Source organism: Microtus oregoni, unplaced genomic scaffold, assembly GCF_018167655.1.
Source record: "Microtus oregoni isolate MIOR12 unplaced genomic scaffold, Mior012 000096F_ref0000112, whole genome shotgun sequence".
NCBI classification, from domain to species: domain Eukaryota; kingdom Metazoa; phylum Chordata; class Mammalia; order Rodentia; family Cricetidae; genus Microtus; species Microtus oregoni.
This window is the reverse complement of record NW_024544709.1, coordinates 859,126-880,552: the sequence shown is the minus strand read 5'-3', so window position 1 is coordinate 880,552 and position 21,427 is coordinate 859,126. Positions and strand designations below refer to the sequence as shown.

General features: G+C 42.6%; 1 protein-coding gene across 1 annotated transcript in view; it reads left to right on the top strand.

Annotated features, from left to right (window-relative positions):
• Pdgfrl (platelet derived growth factor receptor like) overlaps nucleotides 1-21,427 on the top strand; it is a 58,640-nt gene that overhangs the window by 14,368 nt on the left and 22,845 nt on the right. Inside the window, exon 2 of the mRNA XM_041644451.1 lies at nucleotides 825-1,122. Coding sequence (XP_041500385.1) covers nucleotides 825-1,122 — 298 coding nt within the window. The remainder of the gene's footprint in view (nucleotides 1-824; nucleotides 1,123-21,427) is intronic.

The following is a 21,427-nucleotide window of genomic DNA, read 5'->3' as shown; positions in this document are numbered from 1 at the left end:
CAGTCTGAGAACAGGATTGCTCCTTTGGTCTGAGCAATGGTAGAGGTAAAAACTCATTAGTGGCTGGCCACTCTGCTCCTCTGATCTTCAGGATTAACCCTATACCTGACTCTGGGTTTTTATTGTTAATACCAATTAGAATTCATGCTACAAGAACCAGTTTCTAAATTTGTCAATTCTTCATAGTTTTTTGTTTGTTTGTTTGTTTCTATTGCATTGATTTATGCTCTGAATTTTACTATTTTTTTTTTTTGCCATCATCTGGGCTTGGATTTGGTTGGTTCTTCTTTTTCCAACTTTTTTGAATTGCATCACGAAGCTGTTTATTAGTGCTCTTCCTTTTTTTTAAATGTAGGCTTTTAGATCTGTAAATTTCCTGCATAGGACTGTTATCAATGTATTCCAGAGGTTTTATTGTATTATGCTTCCTTTTCATTTAGTTATGGGAATATTTTTAACTTCCTTTGTGATTTTTGACCCATTCATCATTCAGTAATAAGTTGTTTAATCTCCATGAGTATGTGCGTTTGCTAGAGGTTTGTTCACTGTCAATTTTAAGTTTTATTTATTGCATTGTGAGCAGATAGGATACAAATTTTAGTTTATATTTTGCTGTTTTGAATAATATCTTTGAAACTGCAACATATTTCTTTTAAGTTGTCTTAAAATTGTAGAATGGATGAAGAAAAATAATTGCTTTATGGCTTATGATTATGGATGAAAGGGATTTGGGCATAAAGCAAGGGGAAGCAGTGACATCATGTGCTGTGGGCTTCTTCTACTCAGGCAGTGCCATTCATAGCTTCCCTCTCACGCCTTTGCAGTTGCTGGTCAACACCCCCCAAAGAACAAGCGTCCAAAGGAACAAGGAGAAAACAGGATAAAACCTACCAACAAAAAGGCCAAACCCAAGGTTCCAAAAATAAAGGACAGGGACTCAGCTGACTCCACACCAAAGAGCCAGTCCATCATGATGCAAGCAATGGACAACGGTCGCTTCCAGAAACCTGGTGCTGTGATGAGTCTGACGGCAGGGCAAACTGTAGAGCTCCGATGTAAAGGGAGCAGGGTGGAGTGGAGTTACCCCGCCTATGTGGACACCTTCAAGGACTCCCGTCTCAGGTAAGCAACGCTGTCTTCCTTTTTACTGTGATGGGCCAAGGGTTTGATTTTCTTCCATCACTTGATGCCTATTACCTCTGACATCCACCGTCCCACTCCACATGACTATGAGATAGAGTGAACATCTTCAGTATCACTTCTAGGTGACCACCTTGTGAGATAGAAGATGAACAATAGGATGATGCTCTGGTTTTGTTTTTTAAAGGAAATACTTTTTTTCCTTTTATTGAAAATGGACTCTTTTCTCACATACTATGACCAGATTACAGTTTCTCCTCCCTCAACTCCTCCCAGCTCCTCCTCTACCTCCCCTCCTTTTTAAATACACTCTCCTTCTGTCTTTATTATATTAATAACAGGTTTCTAAGAGTTAGTAATAAAATATATCAAAATAAAGTGTAGTAAGATAAATGGAAAAACTGTTACTTTGGAGTTGGAAAAGACAAGTCAACAGATAGAAAAGAGCCCGAGAGAAGGCACAAGAACCAGACATTCACTCTTCCACAGACCAGGGATTTCATAAAACCACTGAACTGAAAACCATGATGTATGCACAGAGGACCTGGTGCAGACCTGCGCAGGCCCTGTGCATGCTGCTTCAGTCTTGAGTTCATATGAGCTTTCCTCATGCTGATTTAGATGGCCTTGTTTTCCTGGTATCCTCTATACCCTTTGGCTCTTACATTTTTTTTCTGCCTCCTCTTCCTTCGGGTTCCCTGAACTTCGAAGGGAGGAATTTAATGGAGACATCCCATTTAGGGCTGAGTGTTCCAAAGTCTGTCTTTCTGTTCTGGTTTTATAAGAGCAGATTTGGGTTGATATTTTGCTGATTTTGAATAAGATCTTTGAAGCTGAAATACATTGTTTTTAAGCTATTGTCTTTAAACTAAAGAATAGATGAAGAAAACTGCTTTATGATTGTGGCAAAAATTAGTGAAATTCTTCCCACAGTTAAAAAAGTTGCCACTCATTCTTAACTTTATAGTAAACCATATGACAGAAATAAATAGAAAACTAACCTTTGTAGGAAAACCTAATGCACAGAAATGAATAATTAATAATTCATTTAGTGAAAAAGTAATATATTCAATGTTTTATGTTCTTTTAAACAACCATAAGGAAAACCAAAATGGCCAAGTCGGTTCCTATGGGCAAACTGCCTTGAGACTAATTTTAATTACTTTAAAACCTTTCAGCTGTATGTGATGGGTTTTACTTTTGTGAATATCTGATTGGAACAAAGACCAAAGATTTGTTATGTCTGAGTGACAATCTTTTGGGGCAGGGCTTCTTCAGGAGCAGTAGTTAAGATGATGGAAGATGAAAAGCTGGTGCTCAGTGGTAGAGATCTTGTCTAGTGTGTGCAAGGTTCTGGATCCAGAAAATGCACACACACATACACACACAATTGTAGAAAGCAAGAAAGGAGAGTCTACTTCAGATAGTACTGAGGAGGGTTCTGAGTACCAGCTATAGCATTCAGGAACATTTAGGTCTTGGTTTCCTTGGGCACAGAATGAAGGAGTAGGATATCACGATTATAATAGTCTATGTGATGGCTAGTTTTGGTTGTCAACTTGACTGCATCTGGAATTAACTGAAATTCAAGTGGCTGGGTACACTTGTGAGGGACTTTTTTCTTAGCTTCATTCTTTAAGTTCTGTTCCTTTAGAGAATGCTGACTAATACAGATTTTGCCACCAGAAGTGGTTCTAGAGCAACTGAAGTATAAGGATGAATTTTTTTTAGGTATCTGGAATAGGCTTTCTGATTTGCCAATGCCTACAGTTACTGACATCTCTCCAACTACTGAAACCTCTCCTAAAATCTCAGAGTATTAAAAGTCCATGGTGTAAAATAGAGACATATTAAAGATGGATAAAAACTTAAGGAGATAAATGTATTTGGTTATACTGATTGTGAGAGTCCTTGTGATTCTTTATATAAAACTTTTGACAATTTGAAAAAGCAAGGAAAATGATGACACTGGTTGGCTGTTCCTGAATTCCTGAATAAAATGACAAGGGAAAAGAGTAAGCTGCATAATACAATTATCCCACTTCGAGCATCTCAGAATACGCTGAAGGACAGCAACAGCTCAGTGATAAGACTGACCTTTCCCAGATGCGTACAAACATTTCAAAGTGAGCCCTGGAAGAGAATCTTTCAGCAGTTACAGAGCTCAAGACCAAACCAAAGCCTGTAAAGTTGGCTGAATTACAGCAAAAATTCAAGTTCCAGTTTTGGAGGGTATCAGCAATTAAAGTAAGGATATTAACTGGTAAAGAATGGGATCTTGTAACTTGGGACAGAGATGAATTGGAGGACCATACTGAGACTGAGAATTATGACCCTCAGATTCTCGGGCATCTATCTCACCTGAGGAAGTAGTTTCTCCACCCACACCCCATCCTCTGAAATACTGCTGTGCTGGCTTGTGTTATGTGAACTTGACACACGCTAACATCATCTGAGGGAAAGGAATCTCAATTTCAAAAATGCCTCCCTAAGATCAGGTTGTAGGCAAACCTGTAGGATATATTCTTAATTACTTATTGATGGGGGAGGGCCCAGCCCTCTGTAGGTGGTCTTGGGGTCTATAACAAAGCAGGCTGAGCAAGCCCGGAGAGCAATCCAGTAAGCAGCTCCCCTCTGTGCAGTAGCCTTCGTGTCTGCTCCTGCCCTGTGGGGGTTCCTGCCCTCATTGCTTTGGGTGATGAACTGTTATATGAAAGTGTGAGTGAAGTAAACCCTTTTGTCCCCCAGTTTCTTTTGGCCATGGTGTTTACCCATAGCAACAATAACCCTACTGAAGACAATTGCCTTTTCCTCCTTTGAGGAAATTAATCCTTACCAGCAGTGGCCTTCTCTAAACGATATGCCAGGCAAGACAATATTTACACCTCAGGGCCCAGGAAGAGTTGCCCCTAGACATATAACCAGACTTAAGACTAAGCAGGCTCCTAGGAGGGAGGTGGAATGTGTAGTCCATGAAGTGGGCTACACTCCTAAAGGGCTTAATGAGTTTGCTGATTCTTTGAAGTAGAAGCCTGGGGAATATGTGTGGGAATGGACTTTATGGGTGTGGCATAATGGTGGAAGGAACATCAAACTGGATCAGGCTACTTTCTTGATACCGGCTTACTGAGTGGAGATTCTGGGTTTAATATGGAAACTAGCACTGAGTTTGATAAAAAGAATGTCAAAAGTCTGAACTGTTGGCTGAGGCATTTATCGAAAGATGGCTATCTGAGAAGGAGTTGGAGATGCCTGCTGTCCCTTGATTTGTGTTGATGAAGGGAACAATTTTAGGGAAATTGCAGTGCTAGAGTAAACCAGCATGCTGTGTGAAACCTAATCCACCGTAATTCTAAGGTCCGTAAGACATGCCTTTCGCTAATTCTAAAAGAGGCACAATGGTGAGGGGGCACCAGCACACCTCAAGTGTGCTGTCACCCCTTTCTTTGTGCCATCCCTTAGGGCTGGAGATGCTGTTTCTCGGTTGGATAAGTTAATGTGGTGGGCTTAATTGGAGCCCAAAGTGGCTTTGAGCCAGGTGGCAGCACTAATTCTCCAAGGCAAAGGGATTGTTATCTTAATGGGCAGCGTAGGCAAAGCGATATTGACAATGGCCTAACCCTAACAGTCAGAACAGGTAACGTGAACCTTATGGTGGCATTACCTTTGGTACCAGCTAATCTATCATGGTGTTGCCAGGTATGGAATAGATAAGAAGCCTACTGCATTGCTGTTTAATGGTCTTTTTAAGTGGGAAAGTTCTTAAACAGATGAAGGAAAGACTACATTTGATTGTGGGAAAGAGAGAGAGAGAGAGAGAGAGAGAGAGAGAGAGAGAGAGATCTCAGCCCATGAACTGATTTCCAACTTGAGCAAACTTGCAGATCCAGAACCACTTGAATAAAGGAATGACCACATTTCCTTGAGGAAGGACCTTGATAGAACATCTATTACTGTTTAGACTTTCTCCATTTGTACCCAAAAGGACCTACAGCCTTGTATAAGGGGCGACTGCACACCAAAGGAAAGGAAATCAGACATTCCAGAGTTTATTGAATACTGGTTCTGTATTAATGCTGATTCTGGGAGACCCCAAGAAACATTGTGGCCCTTCTGTTAAGTAGGGGCTTATGGAAGTCAAGTGACTGAGTTTTGGCTGAAGTACGATTCACAGTAGGTCCCCAAACTTATCCTGTGGTTATTTCCACAGTCCTGGAAGGTATATTTGGGATAGATATACTTAGAAGTAGGCAGAATCCTCACATTGATTTTACAACCTGTGGAGTAAGAACTATTATGATTGGAAAGGCTAAATGGAAGCCTTTAGAGTTGTCTCCACAAAAGCAAATAGTGAATCAAATCCCTGGAGGAATTGCAGAATGAGTGCCGCCATTGAGGACTTGAAAGATGCAGGGGTGGTGGTTCCCACCCCATCTCCCTTTAACTCTCCTGTCTGGCCAGTGCAAAAGACAGATGGGTCATGGAGAATGACAGCTGACCATTGAAAACTCAGTAACCCAATCGCCACTGCTGTACCAGATGTGGTGTTCTTACTTTATCAGATTTATTTATATTCTGGTACATGGTACGTAGCTATTGATCTAGTAAATGTCCTTTTCTCGGTACCTGTTCATGAGGACCACAAGAACCAATTTGCTTTCAGCTGGCAAGGCCAGCAGTATACCTTTACAGTTCTACCCCAAGGATATATTAACTCTCCAGATCTGTGTCATAATTTTATTTGAAGGGCTCTTGATCGTTATTCCACAAAATATCACACTGATATCCTATATTGACCACATTATGCTGATTGCACCAAATGAGCAAGAGGTAACAACCACTATGTCCTTGTTTGTAACAAAATGCACACATAAGAGGATGAACAATAAATTCAATCAAAATTCAAGGGCATTCTACTTAACTGAAATGCTTACAAGCCCAGAGGTTTGGGGCATGCAAATACAGTCCTTCTGAGGAGAAGGATCGGTTATTGTACTTGGCTCCTCTCACGACTGTGAAACAAGTACCTTTAGTAGAACTATTTGGATTCTGGAAAGCACATTCCTCACTTGGCTGTGTTATTCCAACCTATTTACCAAGTGACGGAGAAAACTGCTACATTTGTGTGGGGCCCAGAACAGGAGAAGGCTCTTCAAGGGCCGAGCTGTTGGGAAGGTTGCCCTACCACTACGACCATATGAGCCAGTAGACCTGGTAGTACTTGAAGTGCCAATGGCAGAAGGGGATGCTGTCTGGAGCCTGTGGCATACCCCGTATAGGTGAGTGATAGACATCTATGGGATTTGGGAGCAAGGCTCTACTATCATGTGAAGACAACTGTTCTCCCTTTGAGAGACAGCTCTTAGTCTGTTATTGGACCTTAGTGAAAACTGAACATTTGACAACGGGCCACCAAGTTACCATGCAAGCTGAACCGCCCATCATGAGCTGATCCAACAAGCCATAAAGTTGGATGTGCATATCAGCAATCTATTATCAAGTGTTATATATATGATTGGTCCTTAGTGGGTCCTGAAGGCACAAGCAAGTTACATAAGGAGTTGCCCAAACTACTCCCATTACAATAGTATCTGCTGCAAAGCATGCAATGTTAGCCTATGGGTGTTCCCTATGATCCGTTGCCGGGGGCAGGCAAGACTAGGGCCTGGTTCACTGACGGTCCTTCATCTTATGTAGGCACCATCCAGAAGTGGACAGTTATAGCAGGACAACCCTGAAAGACATCAGTGAAGGTAACTCTTTACAATGGGCAGAACTTCAAGCAGTTCACATTGTCATATATGCATATGTATTGAAAAGAGAAATGACCAGATGTGTAATTGTTTCTTACTCATGGGTTGTAGCCAATGGATTGGCTGGATGGTCAGGGACTTGGAAATGATTGAACAATCGGTGATAAAGACATTTAGGGAAGTAGTATGTGGCTAGATCTCTCCAAATGGGTGAAGGGTGGAAGATACTCATATCCCATGTAAAACTCACCAGAAGGTGACTTCCTTCCGTAGAGGAGTTTATCAATAATCAAGTAGATAGGGTGACCCATTCTGTGGAAACTCAGACTCTTTCCCCAGCCTTCCTTGTCATTGTCCATGAACAAAGTGGCCATGGTGGCAGAGATGAAGGATACGCATGGGCTCAACTACATGGACTTCCCACCAAGTTTGAGCTGCCTATGGCTGCCACTGAGTGCCAGATTGGCCAACAGCAGAGAAAAACACTGAGCCTCAGCTATGGCACAATTCAACTGGGGTGACCAGCAGCAGGTTGACTGCATTGGATCACATTCCTCCGTGGAAAGGAAAGCAATGCTTCATCAGCTTTACTGCAGTAGCTACTTATTCTGGTTATGGATTTGCTTTGTCTGCAGTAATGCTTCTGACAAAACTGCCATCTGTGAATTTACACAATGCCTTACTTGCCTTGGATGGTATTCTACACCCTCAGCAGTGTTCTAACCAATGGGCTCACTTTACAGTCAGAGAAATGTGGCAGGGAGTCCACAATCATGGAGTTATAAACACCAGCTAAGGCCACGTGACCAGTTGCCGAAATGACGTTTAAATTAACATGATGAGTATTTTCGTCATATTTTGTGAAGCATGTGTTTGTAAAGGTATTTGTGTAAATGTCTTACCATGTTCTACCAGCCTGTAGCAGCTGGCCTGGTAGAAAGCTGGGATGGTCTTTTGAAGACACAGTTGTGGTGCCAATTAGGTGTCAGCATTCTAAAGGGTTGGGGAAGGTGGTATATGCTTTGAATCAGCACCCAGTATATGGTAGCTTCTCCCATAGCTAGGGTTCATGGGTCCAGGAATCAAGGACTGGAAAAGGAACGGTTCCACACACGATAACCCCTAGGGACCCATTAGAAAATTTTTTGTTTACTGTTCCCTCAACCTTAAATTATGCTGGCCTGGAAGTATTGTTTCCAGAGGAGGGAGTGTTCCTGCCAGAAATCACAACAAATATTTTATTAAATTGGAAATTCTGACTTCCCCCTGGCCACTTTGGGCTTCTAATGCTTTTAAACCAACAGACCCAGAAAGAAATAACAGTGTTAAGAGGGGCTATTCATGCAGATTACCATGGGGAAATTGAAATGCTTCTCCATAATGGAAGTAAGAAAGATTATTATGTCTGGAGTATACTAGATCCTTTAGGGCATCTCTTGGTGCTACCATGTCCTGTGACTAAAGTTTATAGAAAACCACAACAACCTAACCCAGGCAGGATGCAAAAGGGCACAGACCCATTAGGAATGAAGGCATGGGCCACTTCTCCAGGAAAATAGCCAAGATCTGCTGAAGTGCTCACTGAAGGTAGGAGATACAAAATGGGTATAAAAGGAAGGAAGTAATAAATACCAGCTAAAGTCATGTGACCAGTTGCAGCAATGAGGATTATGTATATTGACCTGTTTCTGTCATATTTTTTTAAAAATACATTTGTATAGATATTTGTGTTTTCTTTCCTCCATTTTTTATTGAGTAATGTAACATCAGTTAAGAGAATACCAGTGGTTATCATATTTAGGTTTGAGATACTAAAAGAATGTCCCTCAAGGGACACTGAGCACCCATTCTAAAATTTATAATGTGTTTTCAATTGTATGAGGGATAGTTATATCATAATAGGTATAATTATGATGTGGTTAAAGATATAAGTTATATTCATGTTGGGCATAATTATGACCTTGCTATTGCTTAATTTGGTAATTAAGCGTGACATAAGGGTTCTCCATGTCCTTTATATAGGCTGCCAGCAGCAGCTGTGGTCCAGATTAAAGGCAGATCTTCTCACCTCAAATGTCCAGATTAAAAATGCCTCCACACTTCAAATGATTTAATTTGAAAAAAAAAATCTCACAGGTGTTTGGGTTTTAGTTAATTCAAGATGTAGTTGACAACCAAGAATAACCATCACAAACCAAAGATCTGTATTTCCCAAATGGCTAGGACTGTTGAACACATTTAAAAAATTAGTAACTGGCCATTTACATTTCTTACTATGAAAACTGATCATTGGCCCATTTGTTGATTTATGTCCTTGGTGTTTATTTCTTAACTTCTTTTGTCAATTCTGGAAGATGCTTAGTAAATTGTATATTTCCCAAGCACACAGATCTTTGGGGGTAACTAGTTGTGATGAAGACTAACATGAGCAAGAGAACTGGGCATAGTCAATTTCCTGTATAGAAGATCCAAGGACATCTCTTCCTCTTTCTTAAAAGTGTATGCAAGCTTATTTAATTGATTTATACTTCTATAGTCTGATGTTTGTACCTCTCTTCTCTCAAAAAGAAAGACCCTCCCTCTTCATATACCACAGCTGGTTGCTCACCAAATTCCTAACACCTAGGATGGTTTCTGTCTCATGCCAGAAATCAGGAAATACCTTTAATGTCCTCATAGTCTCAGAAGACAGTTTGCAGAGACACGCCCACTCACATAACACTGAAAGATAGTCTTGTGTGCACTGCATATATGCACTGTTTGTACTGTGTATGCACCGTATGTGTACACTGCATGCATGTATGGCATCTATGTACTGTACGTGTGTGCACTGTATGAATACATTGCATATATGCACTATTTGTATAAACTGCATTTATGTGATGGATGCATTACTGTATGTGTGCACTATGTATGAACTGCATGTATATGATATATGATACATGTATATGATATCTATAACATGATGCATACATGTGATATATGGTGCGTGTATATGACATGATGCATGTATGTGATATATGATGCACTGTACATGACAAAAGGAGGGAAGGAAAGACAGCTCATCTCCGCTCTGCCTGGCCAAGCACATGTCACTAGTAAAACGTGTTTTCTCTCTTCTGTTTTTATCTTGTGGTAGGGGAAGTGTTTGTTTATTACAATTTTCTTCCCGTTTTTCTTAGATAGGATCTTGATAGGTAGCCCAGGCTTGCCTTGAACTCATGATTCTCTTGCCTCGGCCTCTCCAGTGCTGAGATTACAGGCGCACACCACCAAAGCCCAACTTTTTCTGTCCTTAAACATCTAACCTCCGTTCCTCTTTCAACTAATGAGGACGTTCCCTAATTCTTGGAGGAACCGGAGCCCTGGAGTTTCTTAACGTCACCGTGTTCTGCTTCTTCCTGGGTTGCTGGCTCCCTTCACACCCACATCCAGTCAGTGATGGTCTCTTCCTTGGTGTTCCTCGGCGCCCCCTAGAGTGCCCCCCAGCAAATGCAGCTCTTCAGGGAGCAAGTGTTGCTGGGGTCAGGAGCTGAGAGAGTGGGTCTAGAGTTAGGCCACTTGTGACTCTGGAACAAGGTCATTGAACTGAATTTTTTTTAACTTTTAAAGACTATTTATTTACGTGTGTGTGTGTGTGTGTGTGTGTGTGTGTGTGTCCGTCCCCACATAACAGCCAGAAAGGGGCATCTAATCCCTCAGAACTGCAGCTCCAGGCTTTTATGGGACACCTGACTTGTTCCATGAGCCCTGGGTTCCAAACTCCAGTGAAGAGTGTAACAAGCACTCCTACCTACAGAGCCATATCTCCAGGCCCATCACTGAAGCTGGAAAACAACAAACAAACAAACAAACAACAACAACAAAAAGTTCATGGTGATTTTACTTAAGGTCTCCTGCCTCCCCCTGCTCTTTGCTTACTTGCTTGCTCTTTTTGGGGAAAAAGTTGAGACAAGGCCTTACTTTGTATCCAAGCTGTCCTCACACTCACTGCAATCCTCCTGCTTCAAAGTTCTAAGCCCTGAGAATAACAGGTATGGGCTACCATGTTTGACTTTTGTTGTTTTTGAAGTCTGAATGCTTTTTTTTTTTAATTTATTGTTGAAATAGGAGCGGCGGGCTGCGTCCCCGGCACCCGGCCGCCCCAACGGCTAGCTTTACTCGAAATAATTACACGGAAACTGTATTCTTTTAAACACCGCTTGGCCCATTTCTATCTAGCCTCTTCTAGGCTAGCTCTTGCACCTGGACTAGCCCATTTCTAATAATCTGCTGTAGCCCAGGAGCTGGCTTACCAGGAATGATCTTAACCTGCGTCTGTCTGGAGTGTGAGAATCATGGCGACTCACTGACTCAGCTTCTTTCTCCCAGCATTCCGTTCTGTTTACTCTACCCACCTAAGGGTGGGCCTATCAAATGGGCCTAGCAGTTTCTTTATTGCTTAACCAATGAAATCAACAGATTGATATATGACACTCCCACATCACTTCCCCTTTTTCTGTTTAAACAAAAAAAGGAAGGCTTTAACTTTAACATAGCAAAATAACATATAGCAAAACAGTTATCAAGCAAGAATTACAGTTACAATATTTATATCTATTTTATCTTTTATCATAACTAAGAAAAACTATAACTATCTATTCATTCTTCAACTCCATCAAAGACTCCAGAATGTCTTTATGGGTATCATGTATCTGCTTGGTGCATGCAGAGGTCAGAAAAGGGTGGCAGATCCCGGGGCACTGGAGGGGGCTGCTGAGTGGGTACTACCGGAGATTGAACCTCAGGCCTCTGGAAGACACTGCATGCTGTTAGACACAAAGCCTTGGTGTTTACTAGGACATGTATGACAGGGCATGTTAGTGGAGGTACAGTGTGTGTGTTGATCAAGTCAGAACATGTAACATATTCACCACCTCTCCCGTTTTTTTCATTTCTTTGTGGCAAGGACATTCAAAATGTTCCCTTCTACTGTGACTCTTCCAATGCAGCATCCTTAGCCATAGTCACGGTTGGGGAATCTTATTTTCAGGTTTGTGACTTTTGTTTACACTGCAGTTGTTTAACTCTGTGAAGCTGTGTGACTTGTTTACGCCACATTTGTTTGGCTCTGTGAAGCTGTGTTACTGTGCCCAAGAAAAACACCTGATGGTCCTGATAAAGAGATGAACAGCCAATCATGAGGCAGAAGCAAGGATGGGCGGGGCTAGCAGGCAGAGGGTAGAAATAGAAGGGGAACTCTGGGAGGAGAGAGCACGAGGAGCAAGGAGAGGACAAGAGTGGAGGTCGGCAGGGGTCAGCCACGCAGCTACCCGGCCAGCCACGCTGCTACCCAGCCAGCCACGCAGGGAGAGCGTAAGTCAGATTACAGAACCAAGAGAAAGGTAAAAGCCCAGAGGCAAAAGGCCAATGGGCTAATTTAAGAAAAACTGGCAAAAAAAAAAAAACAAAAAAAAAAAAAAACCAAGCCAAGCTAACGCCAGGCATTCATAACTAGGGATAAGCCTCTGTGTATGATTTATTTGGGAGTTGGGTGATGGGACCCCCCCCCCCCGGAAAGGTTAAAAGAGCAAAAAACATTACCCAACAGTCTCCTTACCTAGAGCACTACACAGAAAGGCCAAACCCCACGCCTAACCGGAGTTTTGAACCCACTCACCACTCATTCCCTTCCTCCCTGCCCTTTCAGCATCTAGCCATTTTACTGCAGTATGAAAATGACTCTCAGAGATTGCCGGCTAGGGCTGCTGGGCAGCAGGAGTCCTGAATTTGGGCTGTTTTCCTGAGCTGCCACCGTCCTCCATCTGTGATAGGTCCAGGGGAATAAACTTAGATCCAAGTCACTCTCGGCCTGGGGAAGACCGCTTCAGGAGAGAGATACTTGCTACACTCTAGGATAGAGTATATTAAATACATCTAGTTTCAAGTTTAAGATGGAAAACAAGTCATTTGCCAAACATGTCATCATCAGAACGCCCACTAGGTGGCAGGCTTTATCAGGGTTACAGCTGTCTTCAGTAACCGATTTCAAATGAGGACTGAATGGCTGAAAAGAACAGGCACAGTCCCTCAGAGGCTGCAACAGCATGGGGCAGGATCTATATTTTCAGATGCTAGGGTGGACTGGGCTATCACTTCCATAATGGATCATTCTCAGTTGCTTAGATATCCAAGCTCTTTGAGACCGGAAAGGGGTCATCTGAAAACCGACCAGTATTTGTTACCCTTGATGGCACGCACCATTTTCCGACCTCTCTGTACCCTGCCCTTCTTCCATCACTTTTTTTAAAACTTCTACTAATGTGCAAAGTCCTGTGGAGGCTGTGGTCATGGAACTCATCACCCTGGATGAAGATAGGCTGTTCCATACCTTTAGTCTTAGCACTGGGAGGCAGAGGCAGGTAGAGCTCTGTGAGTTCAAGACCAACCTGGTTTACATTGCAAGTTCTGGGCATAGAGAAATCCTGTCTCAAAAATCAAAACAGGCAGCCAGGGAGTGGTGGCGCACACCTTTAATCTCAGCATTAAGGAAGAGGCTAGCCTGGTCTACAGAGTGACCATGGGCACACAGCAAAAGCCTGTCTCAGAAAAGAAAAAAAAAAAACACCAGAAAGAAGAGGGGGGGGATGCTGAGTGCGGAATACATAAGCCACACACCTCTTCCCAGCCCAGGTGACCGCCTTATCTCCATGCATGCACGTTTGTTTTTCTCAGACTGGCTGGAGACATTCTTAGGCCTAGTGCTCCTTCCTAAGACGGGAAGGAAAATGATTTAATTTTCTTTTTGTTGATACAGAGAAAGATTCTAATATAAGAATGTTCCAGATCATCTGATAAGCTCCCACAGGGGCATCAACCTAGTCTGACTCCATCCTTTCCGTAAACATGTCCTTTCCTAGTTTTGCCATCACACGCTTCAGGTGGGGAGAAGAGAATTCTTGGCACTCTGCCGAGAGCAAGAACAAAGCAAGAAATTTGTAATGTGTGGGCCAAAGGGTTAAATAAAATCACTCCTGGAGCAGAGGAGTTGTGAGCCTCACAGCCTCACAGGGCGAGACCGCTTTTAAACAAGTTGGCTGACAGGATAATGTACCCTAGGCCTGCTCTAAAGGAAAAACCTAAGGGTGCGAGCTTTATCCTTCAGGATGTGTCTGTGGGGTCTGGTGGGGTACTAACGTTTTTCAGTCAAGAGCTGGAAGCTGGGAGGAGTGGGTGGGGCTCAGTGCTCTTTGATGGCTGGTTCCTCTGAGAACAATAAATAGCTCCTAGAAGAGAAGGCCTCTGTATTTCCACTTGGCTGCACTTTGCCCTGCTCACTCCACCCACAGCCAGCACAAAGGAGGGTGGGCCGGGTTAGCAGACAGTGGGCTGCTGGCCAGTCTGCCAGGCAGGCTCGCTCTCCTGTGTGCACAGGGAATGGAATCCATCCGAAGGGCATTTTAACAGAAAGGAATGTGAGGGAGCATTTATGACCAGAGGGAGTCCACTATTGAGAGGGAAGAAACTGTGTATTCTGAACACCGGCTGGCGCTCTGTGGAGAGGGAGGTTTCTTCCTTCCCCGTCTGTCTTATTTTGGTGTAAAAAAAAAAAAATAGCACAGCTTTTACTATTTGTACTGTGTTTCAGTACACACCTTGGTACACTTAAGTAGATTCATATTGTTAGGTGGATTTATTTTAAGTTCAAAGTGACTTTCTTCAAAGTTGGGTTTTCTTGGCAGAACCAATAAGAAGTGATGTGGGTTCCATTTCTCTTATGCGGAGTTAGCTGCATGCTGGGTCCAAGTCCAGAGTTGGTCCCAGTTAGCAACTTGACATAGCCTGGAGTCACCTAAGAGAAAAAGCCCCTACTGAGGAACTGCCTATACCAGAGAGCCCTCTGGGCATTTCTGCAGGAGACTGTCTTGACTTTTTTTTTTTTCTTCGAGACAGGGTTTCTCAGTAGCTTTTGGTTCCTGTCCTGTAGACCAGGCTGGCCTCGAACTCACAGAGATCCACCTGCTTCTGCCTCCCAAGTGACTGTCTTGACTTTTAATGATGTAGAGGCCTCACCCCACTGTAACGGGTACCAACCATCCTTAGGATAAGAGCAAAGGTCAAAGGCTAAATAAGAAAGCAGCTAAGCACAAGAGAGATCCAGCAAGCAGAGTTCCTCCATGGCTTCTGCTTCAAGTTCCTACACTTGCTTCTCTCAACCAGAGACTGTAATCTGTGAGCAGAAATGAAGCCTCTCCCTCCCAAAGTTGCTTTGGATCCGAGTGTTTTATCGCAGGAACCAAAAGACAGAACAAGAGCAAGCTGGAAGTGTTCAGTGTTCACAAGGCCTGGATGTGGAACTCAGCCACAGGGTGCGTGCCTGGCATATACAAGGTGCTGAATGAGTTCCTCAGTGTGGCAAGAAAACAAGTATATGCTGTAGCCAGCAACCAATACCTGTCTTCAAGTGTATTTCCATCCTGGATTAAAAATAATGCTCCCCACCCTGAAGGTAGAACATTCTATGGCACCAGGACGGGCCCCTACATGTCCCTAGAGGCAGGGCACGCATCTTCTCTGGGCATACTGACTGTTCTGACAGTGCTCACGCTGCAGCAAAAACAGCTATGATCCATTCGGGGCACGGGTGGGGGAGGGCAATAATAGAACCAGACTCCTCCCTGTTCCCAGTGCAGAATGAGGTCATGCCTGTCAAGCCCTCGGCATACACAGTAACCCTCAGCGAAGCAGAGCTATTTTTGTTTTATTGTATCCCGACAAGGTAAAAAGCACAGGAAATGTTTGTTGTCGGGAAAAAATTTCAGTCTCGTCTCTCTGTCTACTACAAACTAGGTGTTCAGGCTGGAGTATCACCAAAGGCTGGGTGTCTAGTCGATAGTACCATTGGGACCTTTGGAAGTGGGACCTAGTGAAAGGAAATTAGGCTATGAGAGACGTGTCCTTGAAGGGGGCCATTGAGAATCCTGTCTCTTCTCCCCAGCCTTCCTCTGTGTGTGCGCATGCTCGGTCGCATGCTCAGTCTCTCTCGGTCTCTCTCGGTCTCTCTCGGTTTCTCTCTCTCTCTCTCTCTCTCTCTCTCTCTCTCTCTTTCTCTCGGTCTCTCTCTCTCTCTCCTCTCTCTCTGTCTCTCTCTCTCTCCTCTGTCTCCCTCAACTTTCTAGATTCCATGAAGTAATTTTTGCTATGTATTCCCACCATGGCATTCTTCACTGGGACCAAGCCTAACTTGAGAGCCAAAACAGACCTTCCCTCACTAGAAGCTGACTCTCGTGGGCATTTTGCCGCAATTAGAGAAGGGTGATGAGCACAGTCCACAGCACCACAGAATGCTGAATGGTTCCCGGGAGATCCAGCAATCCAATCCTCCGTCCGCAACGTACCCTTGAAGGAAGGAGGAAATCTTTTCTGCTAACTTTCTTTTTTTATTATTGAAAAGAAAAAAAAAATCCACCTCCTCCCAGCCTCCCATTTCCCTCCCCTTCCTCCTGCCCCTCTTCCCCTCCCCCCACTTTTCTTCTCCTCCCTCTCCAGTCCGAAGAGCAGTCAGGGTTCCCTGCCCCGTGAAAAATCCAAGGTCCTCCTTCCTCCATCCAGGTCTAGGAAGGTGAACATCCAAACTGGTTAGGCTCCCACAAAGCCAGAACATGAAGTAGGATCAAAACCCCGTGCCATTGTCCTTGGCTTCTCATCAGCCCTCATTATCCCCCATGTTCAGAGCGCCTGGTTTTATCCCTTTTTCAGTCACAGACTAGCTGGCCTTGGTGAGCTCCCAATAGATCAGCCCCACTGTCTCAGTGGGTGGGTGCACCCCTCGTGGTCCTGACTTCCTTGCTCATGTTCTCCCTCCTTCTGCTCCTCATTGGGACCTTGGGAGCTCAGTCTGGTGCTCCAGTGTGGGTCTCTGTCTCTATCTCCATCCATCGCCAGATGAAGGTTCTATGGTGATATGCAAGATATTCATCAGTATGGCTATAGGATAGGGTCATTTCAGGTTCCCTATCCTCAGCTGCCCAAGGAACTAACTGGGGACATCGCCCTGGGCACCTGGGAGCCACTCTAGGTTCGAGACTCTTGCCAACCCTAAGGTGGCTCCCTTAACTAAGATATGTGCTCCCCTGCTCCCCTATCCAACCCTCCTATATCCCAATCATCCCATTTCCCCAAGTTCCGCCATCCTCCCCTTCTCACTTTTCTCTCCCCATCTCCCCTTACCCCCATCCCGCCCCACCCCCAAGATCCCAGTTTTTTGCCCGGCAATCTTGTCTACTTCCCATAGCCAGGAGGATAACTATATGTTTCTCTTTGGGTTCACCTTCTTATTTAGCTTCTTTAGGATCACAAATTACAGACTCAGTGACCTTTATTTATGGCTAGAAACCAATTATGAGTGAGTACATCCCATGTTCATCTTTTTGGGTCTGGGTTACCTCACTCAGGATAGTGTTTTCTATTTCCATCCATTTGCATGCAAAATTTGAGAAGTCATTGTTTTTTACCGCAGCATAGTACTCTAATGTGTATATATTCCATACTTTCTTCATCCATTCTTCCATTGAAGGGCATCTAGGTTGTTTCCAGGTTCTGGCTATTACAAATAATGCTGCTATGAACATAGTTGAACAAATGCTTTTGTCATATGATAGGGCATCTCTTGGGTATATTCCCAAGAGTGGTATTGCTGGGTCCAGGGATAGATTGATCCCGAATTTCCTGAGGAATCGCCACACTGCTTTCCAAAGTGGTTGCACAAGTTTGCATTCCAACCAGCAATGGATGAGGGTACCCCTTCCTCCACAACCTTTCCAGCAAAGGCTATCATTGGTGTTTTTGATTTTAGCCATTCTGACAGGTGTAAGATGATATCTCAAAGTTGTTTTGATTTGCATTTCCCTGATCGCTAAGGAGGTTGAGCATGACCTTAAGTGTCTTTTGGCCATTTGCACTTCTTCTGTTGAGAATTCTCTGTTCAGTTCAGTGCCCCATTTTTTAATTGGGTTATTTAATATTTTAAAGTCTCGTTTCTTGAGTTCTCTATATATTTTGGAGATCAGACCTTTGTCTGTTGCGGGGTTGGTGAAGATCTTCTTCCAGTCAGTGGGTTGCCTTTTTGTCTTGGTGACAGTGCCTTTGCTTTACAGAAGCTTCTCAATTTTAGTATGTCCCATTTATTCAATGTTGCCCTTAATGTCTGTGCCACTGGGGTTATACATAGAAAGTGATCTCCTGTGCCCATCTGTTGTAGGGTACTTCCCACTTTCTCTTCTATCAGGTTCAGTGTGTTCAGATTGATATTGAGGTCTTTGATCCATTTGGACTTGAGTTTTGTGCACGGTGAGAGATATGGGTCTATTTTCATTCTTCTACAGGTTGACGTCCAGTTGTGCCAGCACCATTTGTTGAAGATGCTCTCTTTCTTCCATTGTATACTTTTAGCTCCTTTATCGAAAATGAGGTGTTCATAGGTTTGTGGGTTAAAATCTGGGTCTTCTATATGATTCCATTAGTCGACTTCTCTGTTTTTATGCCAGTACCATGCTGTTTTCATTACTGTAGCTCTGTAATAGAGTTTGAAGTCAGGGATGGTAATGCCTCCAGAAGATCCTTTATTGTATAGGATTGTTTTGGCTATCCTGGGTTTTTTGTTTTTCCATATAAAGTTGATTATTGTCCTCTCAAGATCTGTGAAGAATTTTGATGGAACCTTGATGGGGATTGCATTGAATCTATAAATTGCCTTTGGTAGAATTGCCATTTTTACTATGTTGATCCTCCCAATCCAAGAGCAAGGGAGATCCTTCCATTTTCTGGTATCCTCTTCAATTTCTTTCTTCAATGCCTTAAAGTTCTTGTCAAATAGATCTTTCACTTCCTTGGTTGGAGTTACCCCAAGACATTTTATGCTGTTTGTGGCTATCTTGAAAGGTGAAGCTTCTCTGATTTCCCTCTCTGCTTCCATCCATATCCTTTGTGTATAAGAGGGCGACTGATTTTTTAGAGTTGATCTTGTATCCTGCCACATTACTAAAGGTGTTTATCAACTATAGGAGTTCTTTGGTGGAGTTTTTGGGGTCACTTATGTACACTATCATATCATCTGCAAATAATGAAAGTTTAACTTCTTCCTTTCCAATTCGGATCCCCTTGATCCCATTATGTTGTCTTATGGCTAAAACTTCAAGCACTATATTGAAGAGGTATGGAGAGAGTGGATAGCCTTGTCATGTTCCTGATTTTAGTGGGATGGCTTTGAGTTTTTCTCCGTTTAATTTGATGTTAGCTGTCGGCTTGCTGTATATAGCTTTTATTATATTTAGGTATGACCCTTGTATCCCTAATCTCTCCAATACTTTTATCATAAAGGGATGTTGAATTTTGTCAAATGCTTTTTCAGCATCTAATGAAATGATCATATGGTTTTTTTCTTTCAGTTTATTTATATGATGGATTACATTGATAGATTTTTCGTATGTTGAACCAGCCCTGCATCTCAGGAATGAAGCCTACTTGATCATAATGGATAATTTTTCTAATGTGTTCTTGGATTCGGTTTGCCTGTATTTTGTTGAGGATTTTCGCATTGATGTTCATGAGTGAGATTGGCCTGTAATTCTCTTTCTTGGTTGAGTCTTTGTGTGGTTTTGGTATCGGAGTAACTGTAACTTTGTAAAAGGAATTTGGCAATGACTCTTCTGTTTCTATATTGTGAAAAACATTAAGGAGTATAGGTATTAGGTCTTCTTGGAAGATCTGGTAGAATTCTGCATTGAAACCATCTGGTCCTGGGCTTTTTTTGGTAGGGAGGTTTTTGATAACAGCTTCTAATTCTTCGCGACTAACAGGTCTATTTAGATTGTTCACCTGGTCCTGGTTTAACTTTGGTAAATGGTATTTATCTAAAAAAGTGTCCATTTCTTTTACATTTTCCAGTTTTGTGGCATACAGGCTTTTGTAGTAAGATCTAATGATTCTCTGAATTTCCTCTGTGTCTGTGGTTATGTCCCCCTTTTCATTTCTGATCTTATTAATTTGCATATTCTCTCTCTGCCATTTGAATAGTTTGGATAGGGGTTTATCAATCTTGTTGATTTTCTCCAGGAACCAGCTTTTTGTTTCATTGATTCTTTGGATTGTTTTCTGTGTTTCTATTTTGTTGATTTCAGCCCTCAGTTTGATTATTTCCAGTCTTCTACTCCTCCTAGGTGAGTCTGCTTCTTCTTTTTTTTTCTAGAGCTTTCAGGTGGGCTGTTAAGTCTCCAATGTGTGCTTTCTCTGTTTTCTTTAAGTGGGCACTTAGTGCTATGAACTTTCCTCTTAGGATTGCTTTCATAGTGTCCCATAAGTTTGAGTATGTTGTTTCTTTATTTTCATTGAATTCAAGGAAGACTTTAATTTCTTTCTTAATTTCTTCCTTAATCCAGGTATGGTTCAGTAGTTGACTGTTCAGTTTCCATGAGTTTGTAGGCTTTCTGGAGGTAGCATTGTTGTTGAATTCTAACTTTAATCCATGGTGATCTGATAAGACACAGGTGGTTACTAATATTTTTTTGTAACTGTGGATGTTTGCTTTGTTACCAAGTATGTGGTCAATTTTCGAGAAGGTTCCATGAGCTGCAGAGAAGAAGGTATAGTCTTTCCTATTTGGGTGGAATGTTCTATAGATGTCTGTTAAGTCCATTTGATTCATTACCTCCATTAATCCTCTTATTTCTCTATTAGGTTTCTGTCTGATTGACCTGTCCATTGGTGAGAGAGGAGTGTTGAAGTCTCCTACTATTAGTGTGTGTGGTTTGATGGCTTCCTTGAGTTTTAGTAATGTTTCTTTTACGTACGTGGGTGCTTTTATATTAGGGCATAGATATTCAGGATTGAGACTTCATCCTGATGAATTGTTCCTGTTATGAGTATAAAATATCCCTCTCCATCTCTTCTGATTGATTTAAGTTTGAAATCAACTTTGTTAGAAATTAGTATGGCCACACCTGCTTGTTTCTTAGGTCCATTTGCTTGATAAGCCCTTTCCCAGCCCTTTACTCTGAGTAGGCGCCTGTCTTTGTGGTTGAGGTGTGTTTCTTGTAAACAGCAGAATGTTGGGTCCTGTTTTCATATCCAATCTCTTACCCTGTGCCTTTTTATAGGTGAGTTGAGCCCATTGACATTAAGTGATATTAATGACCAGTGGTTGTTAACTCCGGTCACTTTTTTAATAGTAGAGTTTGTGTGTTTCCCTATTTGAGTTGCGCTGGTGGAGGGTCTCTAGATGTCTGAGTTATTGTGGTCATTGTTGGACTCCTTGGTTAGTGATTTTCCTTCTATTACTTTCTGTAAGGCTGGATTTGTGGCTACGTATTGTTTAAATTTGTTTTTATTCTGGAAAATTTTGTTTTCTCCATTTATAGTGAACAAAAGCTTGGCCGGGTATAGTAATCTGGGCTTGCATCCATGGTCTCTTAGTTTCTGCAGTACATCTATCCAGGACCTTCTGGCTTTCATGGTTTCCAAAGAGAAGTCAGGTGTAAGTCTGATAGGTTTACCTTTAT